The sequence below is a fragment of the Mchenga conophoros genome, linkage group LG7 (assembly GCF_057382185.1).
Source record: "Mchenga conophoros isolate Kocher_MC1m ecotype Shallow Benthic linkage group LG7, M_conophoros_male_GT1.1, whole genome shotgun sequence".
In the NCBI taxonomy this organism is placed as follows: Eukaryota; Metazoa; Chordata; class Actinopteri; order Cichliformes; family Cichlidae; genus Mchenga; species Mchenga conophoros.
Genome location: NC_140532.1, coordinates 40,011,594 through 40,031,097, shown reverse-complemented (window position 1 = coordinate 40,031,097; position 19,504 = coordinate 40,011,594). Strand labels below are relative to the sequence as shown.

The window sequence follows — 19,504 nt, the reverse complement described above, 5'->3', positions numbered from 1 at the left end:
TTATTGCTACTACTCAAATGTTGATTTTCAGGGCGGTTAAGCTGGCAATTAATTTATGTTTAGCTTCAGACCACAGAAATACTTGGTTATTTTTAGGAAATGGTGATGGCTTGGGCTCAAATACGCCAGAACATTCCTTAAAAATGTGTGTCAGTTCAGGGATTAGTTTAGGTCCTTGCACTTCATTGGGTTTAGGTTATGGAGGTGTGTCACTTTGGGTGTGTCTCCAGGGTTAAAGGTAGACGCATTCATCTGTTTACCTCACCTGGTTTTGACGAGCAATAAAGGTAGGGTGAGCATGGGTGGTGGGTGCCAAAAAAAGGGATTAAACATGTTTTGGTTTTTGTAAGTAATCTCTTTGCTTAACTTGGTAGATGGCCTGCTACATGATTTATGAATCTACTAATATATCAATTTAGAAACTGGCTATTTTGAAAGTATCTTTATGACTCTGCAATTTTATGCCTACTCTGTGTTCTACTCTTCAATTCAAGTAGATGTCTTAGATGTAGCGCCAACAAGTGTTTTTCACTTCCTCGGTCCATGCATTTAATTGCCAATCTGCAGTGTCTGGCTACATGTTGAGCCGATCTGCCACACCTGAAAGAAATATGAATTTCCTTCGGAAATAACTTGTGTTCCTCAATAGGCTTTGCTCTAAAACCTCTACTTTAGAGGATGATACTTTTTATGTATCAAGCATTGCTTTCCAGGGCTTTCCACTGTCTTGGCAGGTAAGAAGCAGTGAGTAGTCAAGATTTCAAGCTCAGATTATCGTGAGTAAAACCAAAGCTGGGGTCGTTTGTTACTTGTCAATTACATAGATGCATACATATTCTTTGAGTCCCACTGGAATCCATTTGTCCTGCAAACTGTGAGCTTCTCCACAGTGGGCTTTCCTCTAGCTTATTCCAAATATGACAACTCTGGGAGACAGCAAGAATTGGTGGGTATCTTTCAAAGACTGTTTCCAAACTCTTAGCTTTAAGGGTTTCTTTGTTGCTGAGTTTTGGGATGTTCTCCTGGAGTGGCATAACATTCTTTGACACTAGGAATGAACACATTTGCAAAATGAATTCACCCTCCATGCTCTGTGGACTCCTAGCCATTTTATCTTCAAATCCATCTCTTCTTGAGCTGAAAGATTAAACACTTGAGTTGAATTTTGAAACGGAGCTTTCTATGACCAATAATTGTCTGGCCAGCCATCAAATTGCAGCATACCGACACTCAACATTTCCCTCCACTTGAAGTATTTTGTGATGCCTTGGATACCTTGAGGGTTGGAGGAAAGCTTTAAATAAAACTGTGGCTGCTGTACTACAGAAACACTCGTTTTAGACAGGAGTAGCATCTAGCCGTTTTCTCCCTTTTTCATCCTGATGTTGAGAGATTAGCTGGTATTGTTAACCTGACAGTAGATATCCCTTGTTTGGCTTGAATTTCATTTGTTCTCAAACTTAACCTCTCACTTAACTGTTCAAAATGCTTGCAGACGGTTTGTGTGCGTGTTCTTCATTGGGTTTTAGTCGTGTAACTTTGGGTGTGTCTTTAACGATAAAGGTAGTTGCATTCACCTGTTTACCTCACTTGGTGATGACAAGCAATGAAGGTAATGTAAATATTGGGGTGACACCTTCTGTTGACTGCACCGACTTATGGTTTGGAAAGTACCAGTGGTTGAACAAACAGCTTGGAAGTCCATGCAGTTTGTTTTGAGCAGTCATCTTATGAGTGTTCATATTAAAATATTCAAACTATTCAGAGTCTAACTGCAATTCATCATGTACATGATAATGAGTCAAGTTTGACAGTCTGAGAGCAGAGATGGCACAAAGCCCTTAACCTTTTTCATATCAGACGAGACAGCAAAATAGTAGTCCACTGAGGTGCTGTGCTGCAATAGCCATGAGATAATGACTGTGATTTGTGCCGACTAATTTATGTTTGTTAAGAGCCAGTTGATGAACGGTTACAATAACACGGCTCCACATGTGAACATGGAATTTAAGAGGCTTCTGCTGAAAATAACATGACAAAAAACATGTCTTGAATATAAATGAACTTTCTTAGAATATTGCAAGAAAGTTCATTTATATTCAAGTGAACCTGAAATGCCTGCAAGCAGTTTTAGTTGCGTGGCCCCCAGCCTCTCTTACACGTGTCAACAGTATTTATATAACACGTGCATGAATGTCTGCATGTTACGCAGACATGTCAGTCATGTCAGGTCTTGCTACCCGAGTCCTGTTCTTACTTGCTTTCTAATCCTTCCATCCACCCACTAGGCTAACAAGCACACCAACTGCATTTCAGTACAGAAAAGGGTGCGCAGACCTCTTGCCTGGCTTTTTCTATGTCACATAATTTTTCAGCCTTCCTGTGTAATGGTTTATTGTCTGAAATACATCACACAAATAAAAATTGGTAGTTCCCACGGATGCCAGAAAAATGAATTTTTGTGAAACGCTGTGACTCAAACTTTGAGATGTCAAGTTTCCATATAATCCCCATGAAATTTAAAGGTTCTACATCCGTGTCAGAGAGGTGTGTGTGTTCCTGTCTAGCTATCTTTGTGAGGTTTAGGCATTCATTTTTAATGGTTAGGGTAAGGGGCAAGGGAAACCATTATGTCAATGAAGGTCCTCACTAAGATAGCTAAACGGACGTGTGTGTGTGTGTGTGTGTGTGTGTGTGTGTCGATTTTAAAGATAAGACTGAGGGAGGAGTGTGTGCATAAAAACACAAGCAGGTATTCACAGCTTTCTTCCTCTTCCCGCCTTCTCTTTCAGTGAGGGAGCGTGTAACAAAAAGGGAACTTGAAAAAAATTGACCAACGTCATCATTCAAACAGACACCTGGACAATCCTGCGACTAAAATTCCACTGGCAGCGTTTTAGGACTTCGTGGCTGACTCCTTTTTGCTTCTGTGAGTATATGGCAAGTTCATTTTCTTGTACAGTGTGTTCCTCTGTCGTGTTACTCCTGCGCCTGCCTTGGAGCTAGAGAGGAGCACAATGCTGCTGGGAAACCAGAATAACAAGATTCTTGTTTGTAAGTACAATAACGTCCACATCGGCACTTATTGATCACAAAAAAGCTGGTTTGTAGATGTTGGTCTCTTAAGCGCATTTATTGTAGCTTACTTGAGCAGTTAGGTCACCGTCCTCGGACAGCTTAGCTTAAAATGATGTGTTCAGAATCTAAAAACAGTTGAACATACTTGGAACATATGGCTGAGAAAGAGTTACTTATTCTGTTGATTTGATGTGTAGGCTACCTGAGAAGAAACTGTATTTGCCGTAAGAATAGATGTGCAGCCTTCACAACGTTTCATGCAGTGGTACGTACTGCATGAAACGTTTTTTTCCCCCTTTGGTCATTTGTTTGTGATTTGAAAGTAAAATATTCTGTATACAACAGGTCTTCCTTCCTACACTCTTACACACACAGTTTGGGGGGTTTTCCCACGTGTATAAAAACAGAAAAGTATAAAAATGAATATTTGTCATTTCCGATAATACTAGTACTACTTTTTTAAATGTTGCATTTAAAAAAACAAACAAACAAAGAAAATCATCACATTTCAAGATTATTCTCCTTTTGTTTGGTCAGCAAATGTTATGGTAGCAGAGGTTAGATTAATTTTTGGGCGGGTTTCTAACCATTCATCCCATTTTCCCCATTTTCTCTCCATCTCTTATTAGTGTGCCTCCAGCTAGTCCTTCGTTTAAGATGACCACCACTTCCCTTCCTCCCGAAGGGAGAGGCATCAGCCCCAACCTGTCCGCCTGTCGAGAGTCTCAGTGTAACAACCATGGTAACTGTGTGACTCCTCCTGGTGGTGGTACAGATCTACTATGCAACTGTGATCTGGGCTACAAGGGTGACTCCTGCGGGGAAACGGTCAATGGAGCGTTAGGTTTACCTTTGACCCTCAGCGTGTTAGCCGTCCTCATTGGCCTCGCAATCCTGGCATTCGTCCTTGCCAAGTACCAGCAGAGAAAAAGGAAGCAGCGAAGGTACTGACATATTGCACATGATTCTGTGAAAACGCATGTATCTAGAAAAGCTTATTTTCAGCATTTTCCCCGATTTATGAACATGTGTACTTGATTTCTTGCCAGTCTGAAGAGTGGGGTTATAGAAGTGACCTTACATTGGGGTGTGTTAAATAGAACTATACACAACATCGTCTTTTGATTACTTGCCTTGGATAGTACAAAAACTGAACTTTTCCCAAATTCATATCAAACTAACTTTTGATCATTTTAATGTATGCCTTTCTAGTACTACAGCACACAGCTATACAAATTTGTTTCCAACTGACAACTTCTCAAATTTTTATTTAACCAGGAGAGAATATAATCTGTAGATTGAAGGTGGATGTATCCAGTATGACACCAGTTGACTGGTTTGAAGCCTAAAGCTGAGCATTTTGGTCTATGCTATGCTTTAGCCTTTGCTGGAGAGTGTGTGGGGGGGCGATTGGACCCGAACCCGGGCCGCTATCCTCCAGCCATGCGACACATGGTCTCCTGCTCACCCACCAAGCCAAACCGGCCCCCTCTAATAAGCACTTTCTTGATGGATTTTATATGTTCAATTACTACTTTCAGGTCATATTGGATGCAATATTTGGTCATTCTAATAGTCAAAGGGATTATGTAATGTTTGTTCAATGGCAAATGATGTAAATTGCTAGCCAATAGTCTAGTTTTAGTCATCTGGTTTCAAAACGCAAAGACGGTGACTGCAAAAAAGATAAAGACATTATAGCAGGGCTTCACTAACCAAGTGGTGAACTCATGGTGGCTAGCCCATCTTTTATACTGTTATATTATATCTGTAGGATATATCCTCTTATGTACAGTCTACATGGGATATGAGTGTGTGTGCACAGTAAAAATGGACTGTAATATTACCTCAGAGTGACTATACAACCAAGAAGGTTGTTGTTTTTAGCCATTGTTGAGTTAAATAAAAGATTAAGGTCCTCCTGCTGAAACATGAGCAGGAGGAGGAGTTAAAATAACAGAAATGAAAAGCAGTATTTTGCTTAATTTAGATTTTCAAACAATTGAAACAATTTTTTTTTCATCACATTAGTGCCTTTCCATCACAGCAGAGCTGTGTATGTAATGTTTTTGTTTTTTGTTTTCTTGGGGTTTTTTTTTTTAATTTTATTTAATTTTTTACTTGGTTATGGTTATTCTCACTTTTTCCCCTAGTGTCTTTGCTAAACGAATTAAGTCACTAACTTCGTATCCATGATGAGGAAAATTCACAACAAAATGAACTTTTTTTTTTTCTTCAACAGGAAACTACTGGAACAAAAAGCCTAAAACAGTGCTGCTTAACGTGGATAACTGTCGAACAGAACGTTTGACCTACTTTGATGATCAAATTGTGGCTACTATAAGAATTATTCTGCAGCATCCTGGAGACCCTAGCACCAACTTCACAAACTGAGTGCCAAGGCATATGGGAGAGTCGCTTCCTATATAGTATTTTTCCATTTATATAAATGTATCCATCTCCAGCTGCGTCGTATCGCAAGCCTCATGCTTATTAAACTTGTGCCTCATCTCGGAAAACAACAAGACTGGATAATTCTGTTGACCTAATTTTAAACTTGGAGTGAAAATGTCTGTATTCTAATCAGCAGCAGCTTCCTTGATCACATTTCTTGGATGCTAAGGCATGCTTCTGCAATTAGTTTAAACTCTGACACTTGTTAGTAAATTAATGTAAATGTTCATCCTCTGTGAGGGAGCTGCAGTTTAGTTTAAGTAAAGCAAGTGGTTGTTATTTTTCTAGTGAAGGCTTCTAACAGAGATAACACTTAAGATAACTCTAGATTGTTTAATGGGCTAAGTCAGAAGCTGATTTGATGCCATACAGTTTTTATAAAAATTTATGTAGAAAATATGCACTTTTTTTCCACTCGCGTGGGTTTATTTCATTTCATTCAGTACATACTTTTGTACCGTGTGCAGTTGCTGCCTGTTTTGTATTGTTCCCCTGGAATTTCTTTCTTCTAAGCGTGTGTGCGCGCCTTTTAACACTTCAGGTTTTTCGGGAAGTATTTCTACCTATTTCTAAGTGCCCTGTCTTTGATGCTGTTGTAACAAAAATGCACCAGTACATCACTGGCCTGCTTTTACTCTCATATACGGCTATGCTTATGAAAATAATGCATGTAAATCTGTGCAGACACAATCCTGCAGAGCTGTCAACAACATGCGCATATTGTACAGATGATAGGAGAGTGGTCAGAGCAGATTTCAATCTTGGCATGTTTAAAACTTGACAGTACATGTGCTTTTAAATGAGTTCGTGTGCTCTTTGAATTTCAGCCTACAAACTGATTACCACTCAGTACACTTCCGGTCCTGTAAACATGAAAACTACATAGCATCTTGGTGCTGAATAATTAGTCAAGTTCCTCAAGCTTGTAGCCAGTGTTAAGTGCCTACTGTATTAATTCTTTCACATGTTCACAGTTGTCATGTTTCACCTGGTGAATACTGATAATCACAAATGTAAACTAATCATCAACAACTCAGTAATGTTTTGCAAATGTCTGCTTCTCTGACAACAGGGTAAAACTGCAAAATGTTCATGTTACTGTAGATTTTCAGAGCTCCCATATACAACACTCAATATTGTTAAGATTATCATGTTTTTGTGTGTACATGTGTTGAATTTTTATATGAATATGACTATTGTTGATGAGCAGGGTTTCTCAATGTATGCATTCTCAAGTGTCTTCCACTAGCTTGTAAACCCTTTGAATTATATAGACAGAAGAGAACATCTCACTCTGTGGGTTTTGTTTTGGGGGGGCGGGATTAACTGGACAGTCTGCTTATATTGCAGGGCGTCACAGTGTTTTATCACTCAGGGTAGGCTGTCTTTGAGCCCCTGTTACAGTAAACCTCTTTTTCTGGCATCCAGTGACATGATAATATCAGGTTCGGTGTTTACTAAACTCAGACATGATGGCTGTGAACATTCAATCCTCACAGGCTGAGAACCTAACCAGTTTTGCCATATAATAAGATGTGTAACAACAAAAAAGTGGAAGCATCTGCCTTCAGGGTATAACTAGGTCAGCACTTGCTGTCCTAATAAGGGACAGACTTTGCATGCTTGTTTGCAGAAGGAGGAGCTACTTGTATCATGGCAATTAGAAGTACATCCCACAAGTATAACTACTCAAGATTACACAAATTCCTCATGAGTCGGCTTTTGGCTGTATGGTCAGCCACTGTATGCAGGAAATGAGGATATTGTTTATTAGACTCATCAGACTGATTTGAACCTAAATGCTGGGAGCAGTAACACAAGACGGTACTATTACTGTATCCATCACTTGGTGGTGTTAATAAGCTGTCAGGGTAGTTCAACATCTAGCTCATAGAAGAGGAGCAAGCGTAACACTTTTAAATGTTGCAAATGCAACGTTTCACCAAACATGAGCAAACACAGCCTGTTTCTGTGCAGTTTGTCACACTATGCCTGCAAGCCAAACATACAGCTGCTGTACTTCAGTGAAAGATAGAAATGAGAGATGGCTTCACTGAGAGAGAGAGAGGATATAAGAAAGCCAGGACAAACAAGGAAGGAGTAAGGACAGTTCAGCTTATAACATCCCAATTCTTTTTAGAGTTATTTGATCAGATATTGGATCTATGAACAGGAACTTTTATTCAACTGTTATTTAAAGGTTGTATAAAAATACTGGGACATTTAGTGCAGGCCACACTGAGTTTAAAGGGCTTTGGTAAAGTTTAAATCGCTATATGGGTCTAGTGCAGTGAGGTTTTCATGAGTTAATGTTAGGCTACATGAAGGGTGCTTCACATCAAATGAAATTTAAGCTGATTGATCAAATTCTACCTTTTAACCAGCTTTATACTGTCTATCGGTGGGAAATCAGGCATGTAACATGTGCTTGCATCCTTTGTTTTTGTTTTTTTGTTTTTTGTATTCATGCAAGCACAGCATATGTGCTTGCATGAATTTTCCTGTTTAATTGTGGAGGGGCGAGCTCACCCATCTGTACCTGACAGAGCAATTTTTAAAAAAATTTCCTTTGTTGTTCTCTGCGTGTGCTCTATATCACGGATGCTCAAGCTGTGGGAATTATTTAAAAGTAGCATTTCAGTTAGAATAAACTTCAGTCCCTCCTGTTAACGTTATTTTGTCATTATATTAGTTCAAAAGGTTAAGTTAACATGGGGGGGGGCTTGTTTTTACTTCTGTGCTTTGAGTACATTTCAGAGACTGTGCTTTTTCAACTTTTAAGTAAAGCAGTTAAATCGCCACTTCCACTTTTGCCAGAGTACTTTTCAACACAAGTATTTCAACTCAAGTAATGTGAGTGTGTACTTTTGCCATCTCTGCTGCACTTTGAAAATTTGTCTCCAAAAGTTCTGTTTATCGGGATGTAGCGTTTTGTGGGAGAAAATTTGTCTTTTTACAGGGAAGTTCCTGAATTTTACATTTAATTCAAATGGATTTAATAAAAAAAATAAAAAGTGGAGGAAAGACATTGAAGTTTGACTTATGATTGTTTGACTGTCACACCCGAAAATTCTGAAGTACTTTGTATTTTGTGTTGTACTGGTACCTTTGTCTAATAAAAAGACTTTTGACAGAAAGACTGTCACACCCATCTTCCAAGCGCATCTGCGAGTCCTTACTGGCCCATAGTCTCCACCCACAGATGTCTCAGGACACTTTTTAGTCCAAAAAAGAATACTACACTGACCCTCTAGACTCTCTTAAAATATATATTCTTATTATAACATTAAAAAAAAATAAGCCTGGTTGTCAGAATATAAGCAAAATTGGAAATCTATAAAGAAACATTGTGCTCTGTGTATGCTGAGATCTAAAGGTTTGAAACTGGGATTTTAAAATGTTTCAGGGGATTGAAAAATATAACAATTTCTATACGATGGGTCAGATTTCTCTGTATTCAAGAGGATAAAAAAGATTTAAGTTACCACAGTGTCAGTGGATTGTTTTTTAAATAGAGAAATACAAAAGCAGCTTTCTTAGTTATTAACTAACGAGGCTTCAAACAGTAAATTTAATCTCAAATATGTCTTAATATTAATATTAAACACTTAATATTAAAAAAAATAAAGTGCTTGCCCACCATACTTTGGCTTGTGGCCTTCCTTTTGTTTTTTTTATACTGTATGTTACTGGAGCTTTCATTTCTGCAGATCTTATTCTCTTCTCTGTGCACCTCTGTACAAGTATAGGAACAAGTTGAAGTTTGCCTCAAACCTCTACTCTCGTTTTCAGAAAGGAACATCATCTGGTAATGGTCAAGGAGATCAGCATCTTTAAATATTTTTATGAAGACGGTGCGTGCGTCTTTGTCACGAAATATACTCGATGAGAATGAGAAGCCACAATAGTGCCCTCCAGGAGCCAGAGGCAGAGAGAGAAAGGCCATAGGAGACCCACGTCATCTGCAGCCCCCCAACCAGTGAAGACCCAATGCCACACTTCTTAGTGGCAACTGTGTTCCGAACCAAGCCAAAACAGGTGGTGGTGGTAGGCCCCAAATTTAGCCCTCATGGGCCACAGCCAAAGAACCAGAGGAAACAAGGTGCCTACCTTTCCAGAGGACAGCCATGCTGCCACAAGCCAATAGCAAGGCTCCAGGTGGCCAAGAACCACCTGACACCCAGCAGAGCACTGGGCCTGGGGCTTGCTGACCCTCTGAAGTGTGTGTGGATGTCCCCACAGAGTGTAGGGAATAGGGTTGTACACGATAATAACATTTCAGATTAAACATTATCTAACAAATCCGGAACATTTTTACTTTTGAACTCTGACCTTTGGTCCCGCTGCATGTAAAAATAATTGTTGTAAGCGTCACTGCAACACAATTATCTGACCATTAAGTCCATTAGATGCTGTTACATTACGAAGAGGGGGTTTTCTTAGATAAAAGTCACGTGACATCAATAGCAAAAGTGGAGAGGTCAAGGATGAATGGATCAAGATAAGAGGGGAGAAACTTCATTGACAATTACTGCTGTCCAGGCAGCATAAAGCAAAACTGCTTTCGTGTAAAGTGGAAGGTTCCTTTATAACCTAGTGTTGGACAAATACATTGTCCAACACTGGGTTTTGTACTAACCCTGACACACAAAGCATATGTTTTTCAATTTTGGAGTATTTATTTCAATTAAATTGGATGTTATTTATAATGCTCCAAAACACAGGAGCAGTTGTCTCAAGTTTCTTTATACTGTAATATAAAGACTGTACAGTACTAGAAACAAGCTCACCAGATTACTTGAGTAAATTTTTTTAATTTTTTTTAAACTTTTTACTTTTACTTGAGTAATAAGTAAGAGTAATAAATGTTACTCTTACTTATTTACGATGGATACTTGACCAAACCAAACACATGATTTCCTGTGATCAAGCACTAGTTTAAAAAAAAGTTAACTGAGAAAATTGCTTTTTTCCCCTTTTTTCCCTCATTTCAAATGCTAATACAGTTGAAATTAAAGAGATAATGTTGTTGGATGATATGCAAAAACTCAACCTCTCAGACTGACCAGACTATGTCACATGATATAGCTTGTATGATAGTTAAATGCATCATATTATAATCACAACATGTGATGTGGCTTGTCTTGACCATCCTCAACATTTAACCTAAAAATAATTTTTAAAAAAAATAATTAAAATGGGGAAATGATGTAAGGACAAATGTAGAAATAATAGCACTTACACCAATCTTGTTTAGTAAGTTGTTCAAGGCATTCTAATCCATAGCAGTGTGAAGAAACACAGTCCCTCCTCAAATCTGTGCTATATTTTTGCCATTTTTCAGGTGGAACTGAAGAACTGTGACATTACTAAGTTTTCATCCATGCATCCATTCATTTTCTTAACCATTTGTCCACTTCAGAGTTGCAGGAACTGTATCCCAGCTGGCAGCCATGACAGAGACACAGCCAACTATTCACATCTATAAACAATTTAGAACCATTCAATTTATTTTCTGTCTTTATTCTTCAGTTTAACCGCTGAGAGTTGATCTGTTCTTCGGGCAGTGTCAGCACACAAAGAACTGTAATAAAAACATTCTTATTCATCATCTATGTCCGTTCCATTGTTGTAACATGCAACAGGTCCTGCAGGAAAAACCATGCCATTTTGCAAGCCTGTTTATTCACAAAAGACTTAATGGAGACTATAGAAAGACAAACGTTCATTACATTTTCACCTCGTTTCAAATGCTAAGGCATCTGAAACAAAAGAGATAATGTAGTTGGACAAGATAAACAAAGAAACCAACCTCTCAGACCGGTCAGACTGCATTGTCTGAATACTGGTGAGGTTAAGACAGCAAACAGGGTGAGAGAAAAAATATATATCATTGTGCAATGTACCACATTTTATACATTTGACTAAGTATGGCAAAGCAATGGATCACATAACGTGCCTGCTGATCAAAGAACATATTGCCAAAGTTATGACTCTTCTATAGTCCTGTTATAAATCAGCATCAATGTTCATTCTGTTATGGAGTTTTCTTTGTTGAAATTGTTGCTTTACTACTTTCGTTACATTCCATCATAATGTCAGAAAAGTTTGTAAAGAATTGACAGTCACATCTTGTTAGGAAATGGAGAGCAAATTTAATTACCAGCATATGTATCACAGATCAATGAGTACAGCAGTAATCATTTCAGGGTTCAAGATGAAGGGACTTAAAGTTCATCACTATAGAGCATTTACATGAAAGAGAAAAAAGGCTGGAATATTTAATGTAGCCACACAGCTACACAGAAAATAAAATGCCCAAGCGCCCTTCAGGATGAGGGATATTTACAGCGTAGAATCATATTTAGAATTTACACAGATTATCATCAAGAAATATATTTTTTTTCTCCATGAATCAATTTTAATGTTATTTACTTTTCTTTTTTAATACTCTAGAGCCCTCCATTCCAGGCTGGCTCCTTCCATTTTTACATTATCCATTATACACTGGACTATATACACTGGACACCACTTGACTATAATCTATTACAATGATAATTTAACTACAATCAGGGGGTCTGGTCCACCCACAGTCACATTAATAAGCAGCCATGACCATGTCACACATACATTAACCAAACTTTTATGTTCCATTTCCTTCAACTTTTAACGATAAAACACTGCAACAGAGAATCTAAAGTAGGTTATTGGATCTCTTACCACTGAAAAATTCCTTTATGGCCCTAAAATATCTCTAGTAGTGTGTTCTGACGTTCTTGTGCTATTGCAGTAATCTGCTAAAAGATTTTTCATCTTAGTCCAGTTTTCAAAGTTTTCTTTTGCTGTGTTGATGGTCAGTTGTGGAGGGTACTGTTGGCTTCTCAGAGGTCCGCATCAAAGGGTCTGCTGCTGACGGTGTTCACTGAGCGGGCAGGGGGGCTCTTGGCCCGTGGGAAGGACACATCGTCCTCCATTGAGTCCCTGGAGTACGGGACGCTACTGTTGCTGGCAGCGCTCCTGGCCCGACTGAGATTCGGCACTTCAACGCGCCTGGTCGGGGTCTTCGGTTCTCTGCGACGCATGACCTCTTCAACCCGGACCTCTCCTCGGTTCTTCCCTCCGCAGCAGCGGCAGATCCCGATGAACATAACGAAACCGCCCAAGACTTCAAATATCCCGCCGATGTAGCCCAGAATGATGCAGTAGCCGACTCGCGGAGTTATCAATGCTGTATTGACATTGGGCGTTGTGATGTTTGGGGGGCTGTGCGTGTACCAAGAGATCGGTATGATGGTCAAGACGCCTGAGCAAAAGATCAGCAGTCCACCCAGACCGGCAACTACCCAGTTAGGCCTGTCTTTCCAACAGCGGACCCCCGGGATGGCAACAGCCAACCCGATTAGAGTCACGATGAGAGAGGCCACCATCATACCCTGTGCGGGCTGTATGATCTTGTTACTGAAGTACTGGGTGTCCGCTTGGCCGCACCGAGCACCGGAGCTTATTGTGGATGCAATACAAATATCCCAGATTCCTTGTTCAATGAAGTTATCGGAAGGAAGATTGCTAATACCGTTCAGAGTCCTCCAGTTTGGGGCCACGGTCGCGACCAAGTCCAGCACCCAGCCGCAGGGAGCCATGACCATCCCGAAGATCAGGATGCCCGGAGTGCGCAAAGAGAGCCGCATCCACTCCTGCGTTGATTCCCTCGGCATGATCGCGGTTGTTGTGGTGGTTGCTGCTGCTGCTGCTGATGTGCCTCTTCTTACTCCTAAACACGTTGCAGTGACTAATTTCTACTGGGGCGATCAGCTTTGACGGCGTCGTCCTAAAAAACAAGTCCGACTGAAACTCAGCAGTGGGCGGGCCTTCATCTTCCCTTGCCCGTCTTGCCTGCCTCTGTCCCCAAATAGGACAGGTGTGGCGCTGTGTGCGTATGGGCGGGGTGCGCCTACATCTTCACCTGTAACTGCAAAAAGCAGAGTGCGCGAGCGGTGGGGGACGGGGGTAGTTTCGATTAGGCTTTTTGTCGTGCCAAAGTGTGATAAGTGATAAAGGATAAGAAAGATAGAGGTTTTTCTTTTCAGAGTAGCTGTTTGAAGCGTGGTGCAAACGTGTCTTCCGCTTTTAGGAGGTATTTAAAGCTTCTAATAGTGAAAGCTACCCAGACTTAAAAACTTAGGCAAGATATGATTTTTCGGATCTCCGGTTGCATTAACCTCCTAGGACCTGGCGTCGACATATGTGAACATCATATTTTGGGTTATTTAGACTATAATACTCAATTTTGCTCTACAAGGGCCTGATATCCACTTACGAGGACATTATACAGCTTCTGTTCTATCAAAATTTTAAATGAATATGTGGCTCTCATTTTTCTTAGAAACAGAAATCAGGTAAAAAAAATTTTTTAAAAAGGATCTGGTAATTCTTTGTTTTTACATTCATCAGGTCCCAATATGCTCAAATATCAAAGAGAAATTAAAAATGCATGCTGTGGAAGAGTTTTAGGAGGTTAAATAACTAAAACGTTTTATTTATTTATTTTAACTCTTGTTTCATCAGAAAAAAGGGTTCTTGGGATTTTTTTTAAAGTGTTCTGATTAAGAAAGCGAGTAGTGTATTTAGTAGAGTTGCGTACCAGGACCCAGGGCTGGACTTGGACGAAAAATCGGTCCGGGCATTTTGACTAGAGGTATTATACAAAAAACCATAAAGCCTTTGAATAAAAACTAACTCTGTTGTGACAGTGATGTATACTGTCATGTTGTTATATATGTCTCATTCTAATAAACTTAAACCTACACCACCCTCCCTATTCTGGTATTCTAAACAGTGCTTAGCCAAAACCCAAAGTCGAGTTAACCTCCTGAACTATCTACAACATATGGTGGAAACCTGAAATTAAGACAGAGAAGACTAGAGGTGAGACATGATCATTACTGAATATTAAAAATAATAAATGACAGATTTAGTGATATTTTCATAAACTATTTATTTACCACATCAATGAACAGCATGGCAGGGCAAAATATTTTTTGTAACATGGCAACCTTTAAAAAGTGAAAGGAGACAGAAACACAGGTGAGAAAGAATAAAACTTAATTGACTTTTTGATGGCATTTTACACACAGTACTGGTACAGAATCTAGAAAATGTGGGAAAATACTGACATCATATACAGTACTTAGCTACTTCTGAAGAAATTATGATGGAACCCTGAAAAAAAATTACTATGTACAATAATGGATTTCTATGCATTTTACATCAGATGAAAACGTTGGTTGTAAGATTCAGATAATTATTTGTTAAAAGTGAGACATTTTAAATGAGATTAACAAAAGAAAAGCATTTCTTCGTGTCCCCTTTTCCCTGTTAATGCCCTACCTGGCAGTGGCGGTCCTAGCCTGTTTGGCGCCTACATAAAACATATTAAGGATTGTACATCAACATAAAACTGTTAATTTCACCAGAGAAACACACACACACACATGAAGAGAGAGAGAGAGTATGCATTACATGCAAACGGCTACCAAACAGCCATCATAATACGTCATACAATGAGAACAGAACAAATCAACAATTGACGATGACTAATTAATATTAAAATCTGTAACATAATGTATTGTTTGGAGTTTAGTCTGTCACTGTTACTATTTTTACCATTTCTTTTTGGAGCAACTGTAATCCACATTATTTCCTTAGGAATTAATATTAAAGTCTTCTGATTCTGATTGTTTCAGGATGACCTGCCATTATCCAATCACACATCTGCTTACCTGTATCTTTTGCTCGTTTCTCCTCCTCTTCTTTTCTCTTTTTTCTAAACTGAGGACCTGATGGCTTTGAACTTTTCTTGTCCATCTTCCATTGGTTTTCATTTTGCACTCCAGTATGAACACAAGGATCGCCACAACATGACCTAATAGACCTACACCTTAGTTCACAGATTCACTTTGTCTAGGGTTTATTTCTGGGATTTCGCACAACCCAGGATTCAAATCATGAATACATAATGGGCTTGGATTTACATCATTATGAATGAAATGTGCTCTATTTGGAAGCAGCAGGGCCCCCCTCCGCTTTCGACGGGTTGTATGTGAGGCTCTAAATCATCAAACTGTAAATTATAAATTTTAAATTGTTATTCATCCCTTTACCCCTGGTCCTAAAGTGTATATTTATTTTCTTACTCTTCTTATATTTATAGTTTGTTTACTTGCACTGCTGTAACTGGAGCCTCGTCGTCTCGTCTCTCTATATACTGGACTGTATGTAGCGGAGATGACAATAAAGTTTACTTTGACTTCAGCAGCGAGCAGGCGCACCGAGGGCTCTCGCGCTCACTTTTCGCGTATAGAATTTCAAAAAAGCATCGGTGCAAATTATAAGTCTGTATTATAATGTCTGGTGTTTTCATGTTTGTTGGGGTTTTTTTTTAATTTTATTTTATTTTGCGAGCTCCAGCCAGCCAGAGAATCCCCCGCCGCCCCGCCCTCTCCTCCCTGTGCCACAAGCAGCAGGCGCACCTCGCAAACGGAGGGCGCCCTTACTCCCAGCAAATGGCCGACAGAAAGCCGATCGGTGCCTATGCCATTCCCAATATGCACTGGCTGAAATCGGGGCAGCATGAGTACGAGGGGGCAACCGCCCATGTCGCCCATATCAAAAACCACTACTGCTACCTGGCCCCCTGGCAAAACTTTGCTAGACCCGCCCCTGCACAGTTACCAGCTGTCAGCTACGTAAAAAGTGATCCTGGTGTTATTTGTCTCTCAGAAACAGTTCATAACTTCCCTTCAACTCATTCATGTCACCTAAAAGGTAAACCTGTTTCTCCATCACCTGTTCAGCTCTGATGATTCAGTAAGGACATCTCCTGGTTTCATCTTCATGTTTCCCTCTCACCAGATAGCCAAACCAATATCATGACCAGCAGTTTTACAGCTGTGGCTCCAGCAAACATCAGCTGATACTAGAAATTAACATTAAATAAATTCAACAGCTGATCAGCTTAAACGTGCTGCTGTTGTTTAGCGCGACATTCACTGGTTTCCTCTTTCTGGCGCAAAGTGGGCGATAAACAAGAGAGACGGGACTTGCGTCAGAAACACCGATCAGCTGATCATTGATCAGTTTCATGATTGAAGTAGCAACAGGAGAGGGAGGGGAAGAGAATGAGAGAAGAAGATGCCGCTGACAGCGTAAAGACACAGAATAACTCCAGCTTTGGGTCTTTTTTTTAATTCTAGCTGAAGTAGGGGACAAACTGTGTTCCTTTTCAGCTCAATACAAAACACGTAATATTTTCTCTGAATACGAGACAATTCCATTTTTACAGGACGGTTGGCAACTCTACTAACTAACCTTTTGAATAAAATAAAGTTCACTATTAGTAACATCATAGCACCCACCCAGCTGTATAGACACTAGCTAGTATGCAGTTATTGTAACTGACTGTAAAAAGTCAGTCAATTTATTTGACCTTTGACCCAGATAGACTGCAGGGGATAACTTCTCACCTGAAGTTCAGTTCACCGAATACCAGCGGCCGCCTAGGATCTCTCCTCCTCCGGCTCACCTTTCCCTCATCCACCTGCTGGCCTCCACAACTTGCTGATTGTGCAGCAGATTCCAGGAGGAAGAAGTTGCTAATTTCATTGCTATTTTATCCCAATTTACTGCAAAGCTTTAGGGCAGACAGAAACAAAATAAAAGGAAGAATAAAAGGAGTGCATTTTCAACAGTATGTTTCAGTTTTTCTGCAGGACAAAGAAATTCTGCTGTGGGATTACATTTTAAGAAATGGAAGTGCAAAACTACAGATAAAGTTCTTGTTGCCCTAACAGTCCTGTAATAATAAAACTAAGTTTTTGCTTATTTTACATTTTATTTATTTAGTATTTTTCTGTGAACTATCACAAATTATTTTAATTATTTCAATGTTTTATTTTGGTGTAGTATGAATGGCAATGTCAGGAGGAAAAACTGTAAAATTTCTGAAGAAGATTTTCAGAAATTTTCTGACGTTTGAGATTTTGGACTTTTCTACAGTGAAAAATCCAAATAATGCTTTAGCTGCTACTGCTGGAGACTGAGCCAGTATTTTACTTCATTACAAAATTCACACTGAACTGACTGGCCAGGTTTATAGAAATATATATGTGAGACCTGGAGTCATCATGACTTTGATTTGCATGGCATGTGGGTTCCGTGTGTTGGGAATCATAATTGGCAAGAATGTAGTTCTGCAGGAATCTATTGAGAGCAGCTTGAATACCTTTCTGCCTCACTCTCTTTGTTTTTCTCTCTCCCGTGCCTCTCTTTCAATATTCTGTCCACACATGTGTTTGTTTCTATTTTTTTTATATCCTGGTTTTTCTAGCTTCTTCCGTCTTTCTGGTTGTGCTTGATGTGAGATTCTGCCAGAGCATCAAAAGAAACCCGATTATTAACGAATGCTAATAAGGTCTCTCCATAGGTAGGGGGGATCATTCATGATTCTCAGTGCTGTAAACACCTTGTCAAAGAGCTGAGATGAGGGTGACTATTTCACAGAGCTAGCAGCTTTACTGATCTCTTTAAGGAAAGTGAATCAGTTTCTGAGAAAGTCAATGACCTATGAGAGGCAGATGTCACAGCCAGACCCTACATTGTTTAGGCCGACCCCGTTTCAGCTACGATGGTATTTGTCCATCAACATCTCCTTTGAGCGATTAACTGTGATTGCTCAAGTCACCAAAGGAAGCTCAACATTTAAGTATTTTATTTTATTTCAGTGCACTGATAAGAGCAGCTGTATTTTCCTACTGCCTTCAATAGCAGCTGTTTACCAAATTAATACAAAATGCGACATTTTTAAAGTAAGATTACTTTGCAAGAAATATCTGAAATATACACAATAAAATACAAAGTCATGTGTTCTTGAAGCCATCTGTATCTTTATTTTTCCTCAGAATTGTTTGTGTTCTTTGACACACAGAGGACAAAAAAAACCAGGTACGACAGGTATGTGAACAAACCAGGAAGACTTTGTGAACCAATCCTTTTGCCACATCATTTGTACACAATGCCTCTTTCCCTTATCATCATAGTATGACTCATCAACTTTATCCCTCTGTAGTTATGTCAACTTTTCTTTCTTTCTTTCTTTCTTTCTAGGTAAGTCATAAAAAATAAACCACAATCTGAAAAAAAACCCCAACCTTTAGCTGTTTTCATTCAAAGTTTCATATATTAATGTCAGTCTTCCACCACCGGTTGTATGTAAGCTACATAACTTCACAGCATTTGTATCATGCCACACATCACAGATCTTTATAAGGTGAAACTGGAGCAAATGATTTGGATGACAGCAAGTTTTGGTTGCCAAATACATACCACTCTTGCAATGTAACAGTTTGTTCATGTGAAGTAGTTTTCATTTTCCAGGTTGTGAGCCCTCAGGAACAATGATGTGTGCAAACATACGCTGAAATTTTGACGTCACATTTCTAACCTTTCTTTACTGTGCATTTTATGTTAATGACTAGCATCACAAATACAAATGGCAAAAAGCTATTTGTTGACAATCAGAGATAATTAATAATTTACACATGCATTTAATTCCAGAAAATGCAACATTTTTGGCTAAGGAGTTTTCAGCAACCCTTTATCGCTTTAACTAGAAAACAAAGGAAAAGGTTCACCAGGTACAAGTCTGATGCAAACAAGGAATGACAGGAACTCTAGAGACCTTAAAAAATAACAACTCACACAAAGTCAGACATAACCTGCACTTCCTGATCCTATTGAAGAAATATTGCACATACCAATGTTATATGTGTCATAAATTTCAAACGGATACAGAGAGTGCATACGTTTTGAAAATATGCCTATTTTTTCATGAATTTAATTGCATTTACTAGATTTTTGTGAGAGAAATAGTTTTGTTTGGGTTTCTTGTTTATGCAAAAAAAGTAGGTAAGTGTTT

General features: G+C 39.2%; 2 protein-coding genes across 6 annotated transcripts; one reads left to right on the top strand and one right to left on the bottom strand.

The window, feature by feature from the left end:
• Positions 1-189: 189 nt before the first annotated feature.
• On the top strand, positions 190-8,691 carry LOC146570656 (uncharacterized). Of its 5 annotated transcripts, none has more exons than XM_085279224.1 (5): positions 190-287; positions 2,793-2,929; positions 3,276-3,343; positions 3,708-4,022; positions 5,321-8,691. In XM_085279224.1, exons 3-5 carry the CDS (start codon positions 3,336-3,338, stop codon positions 5,343-5,345), a joined length of 348 nt encoding a protein of 115 aa, XP_085135350.1. In that variant the 5' UTR covers positions 190-287; positions 2,793-2,929; positions 3,276-3,335; the 3' UTR covers positions 5,346-8,691. The 5 variants fall into 5 exon arrangements, with proteins under 5 accessions (XP_085135350.1, XP_085135353.1, XP_085135352.1 ...); XM_085279226.1 differs by lacking the exon at positions 190-287 and adding an exon at positions 325-345; XM_085279225.1 differs by lacking the exon at positions 190-287 and adding an exon at positions 408-734.
• Positions 8,692-11,951: 3,260 nt separating this feature from the next.
• LOC146570655 (claudin-23-like) lies at positions 11,952-13,322 on the bottom strand. Its single transcript, XM_085281212.1, has one exon. It carries the CDS (start codon positions 13,245-13,247, stop codon positions 12,414-12,416), a length of 834 nt encoding a protein of 277 aa, XP_085137338.1. The 5' UTR covers positions 13,248-13,322; the 3' UTR covers positions 11,952-12,413.
• Between the last annotated feature and the right edge of the window lie 6,182 nt (positions 13,323-19,504).

Bases quoted from the DNA above. Each gene is read 5' to 3' on its own strand.
- LOC146570656 (XM_085279224.1), top strand. The intron at 4,023-5,320 runs GTACTGACATAT...TTTCTTCAACAG, and splicing joins AGAAAAAGGAAGCAGCGAAG to GAAACTACTGGAACAAAAAG.
- LOC146570655 (XM_085281212.1), bottom strand. From the start codon at position 13,247: ATGCCGAGGGAATCAACGCAGGAGTGGATGCGGCTCTCTTTGCGCACT.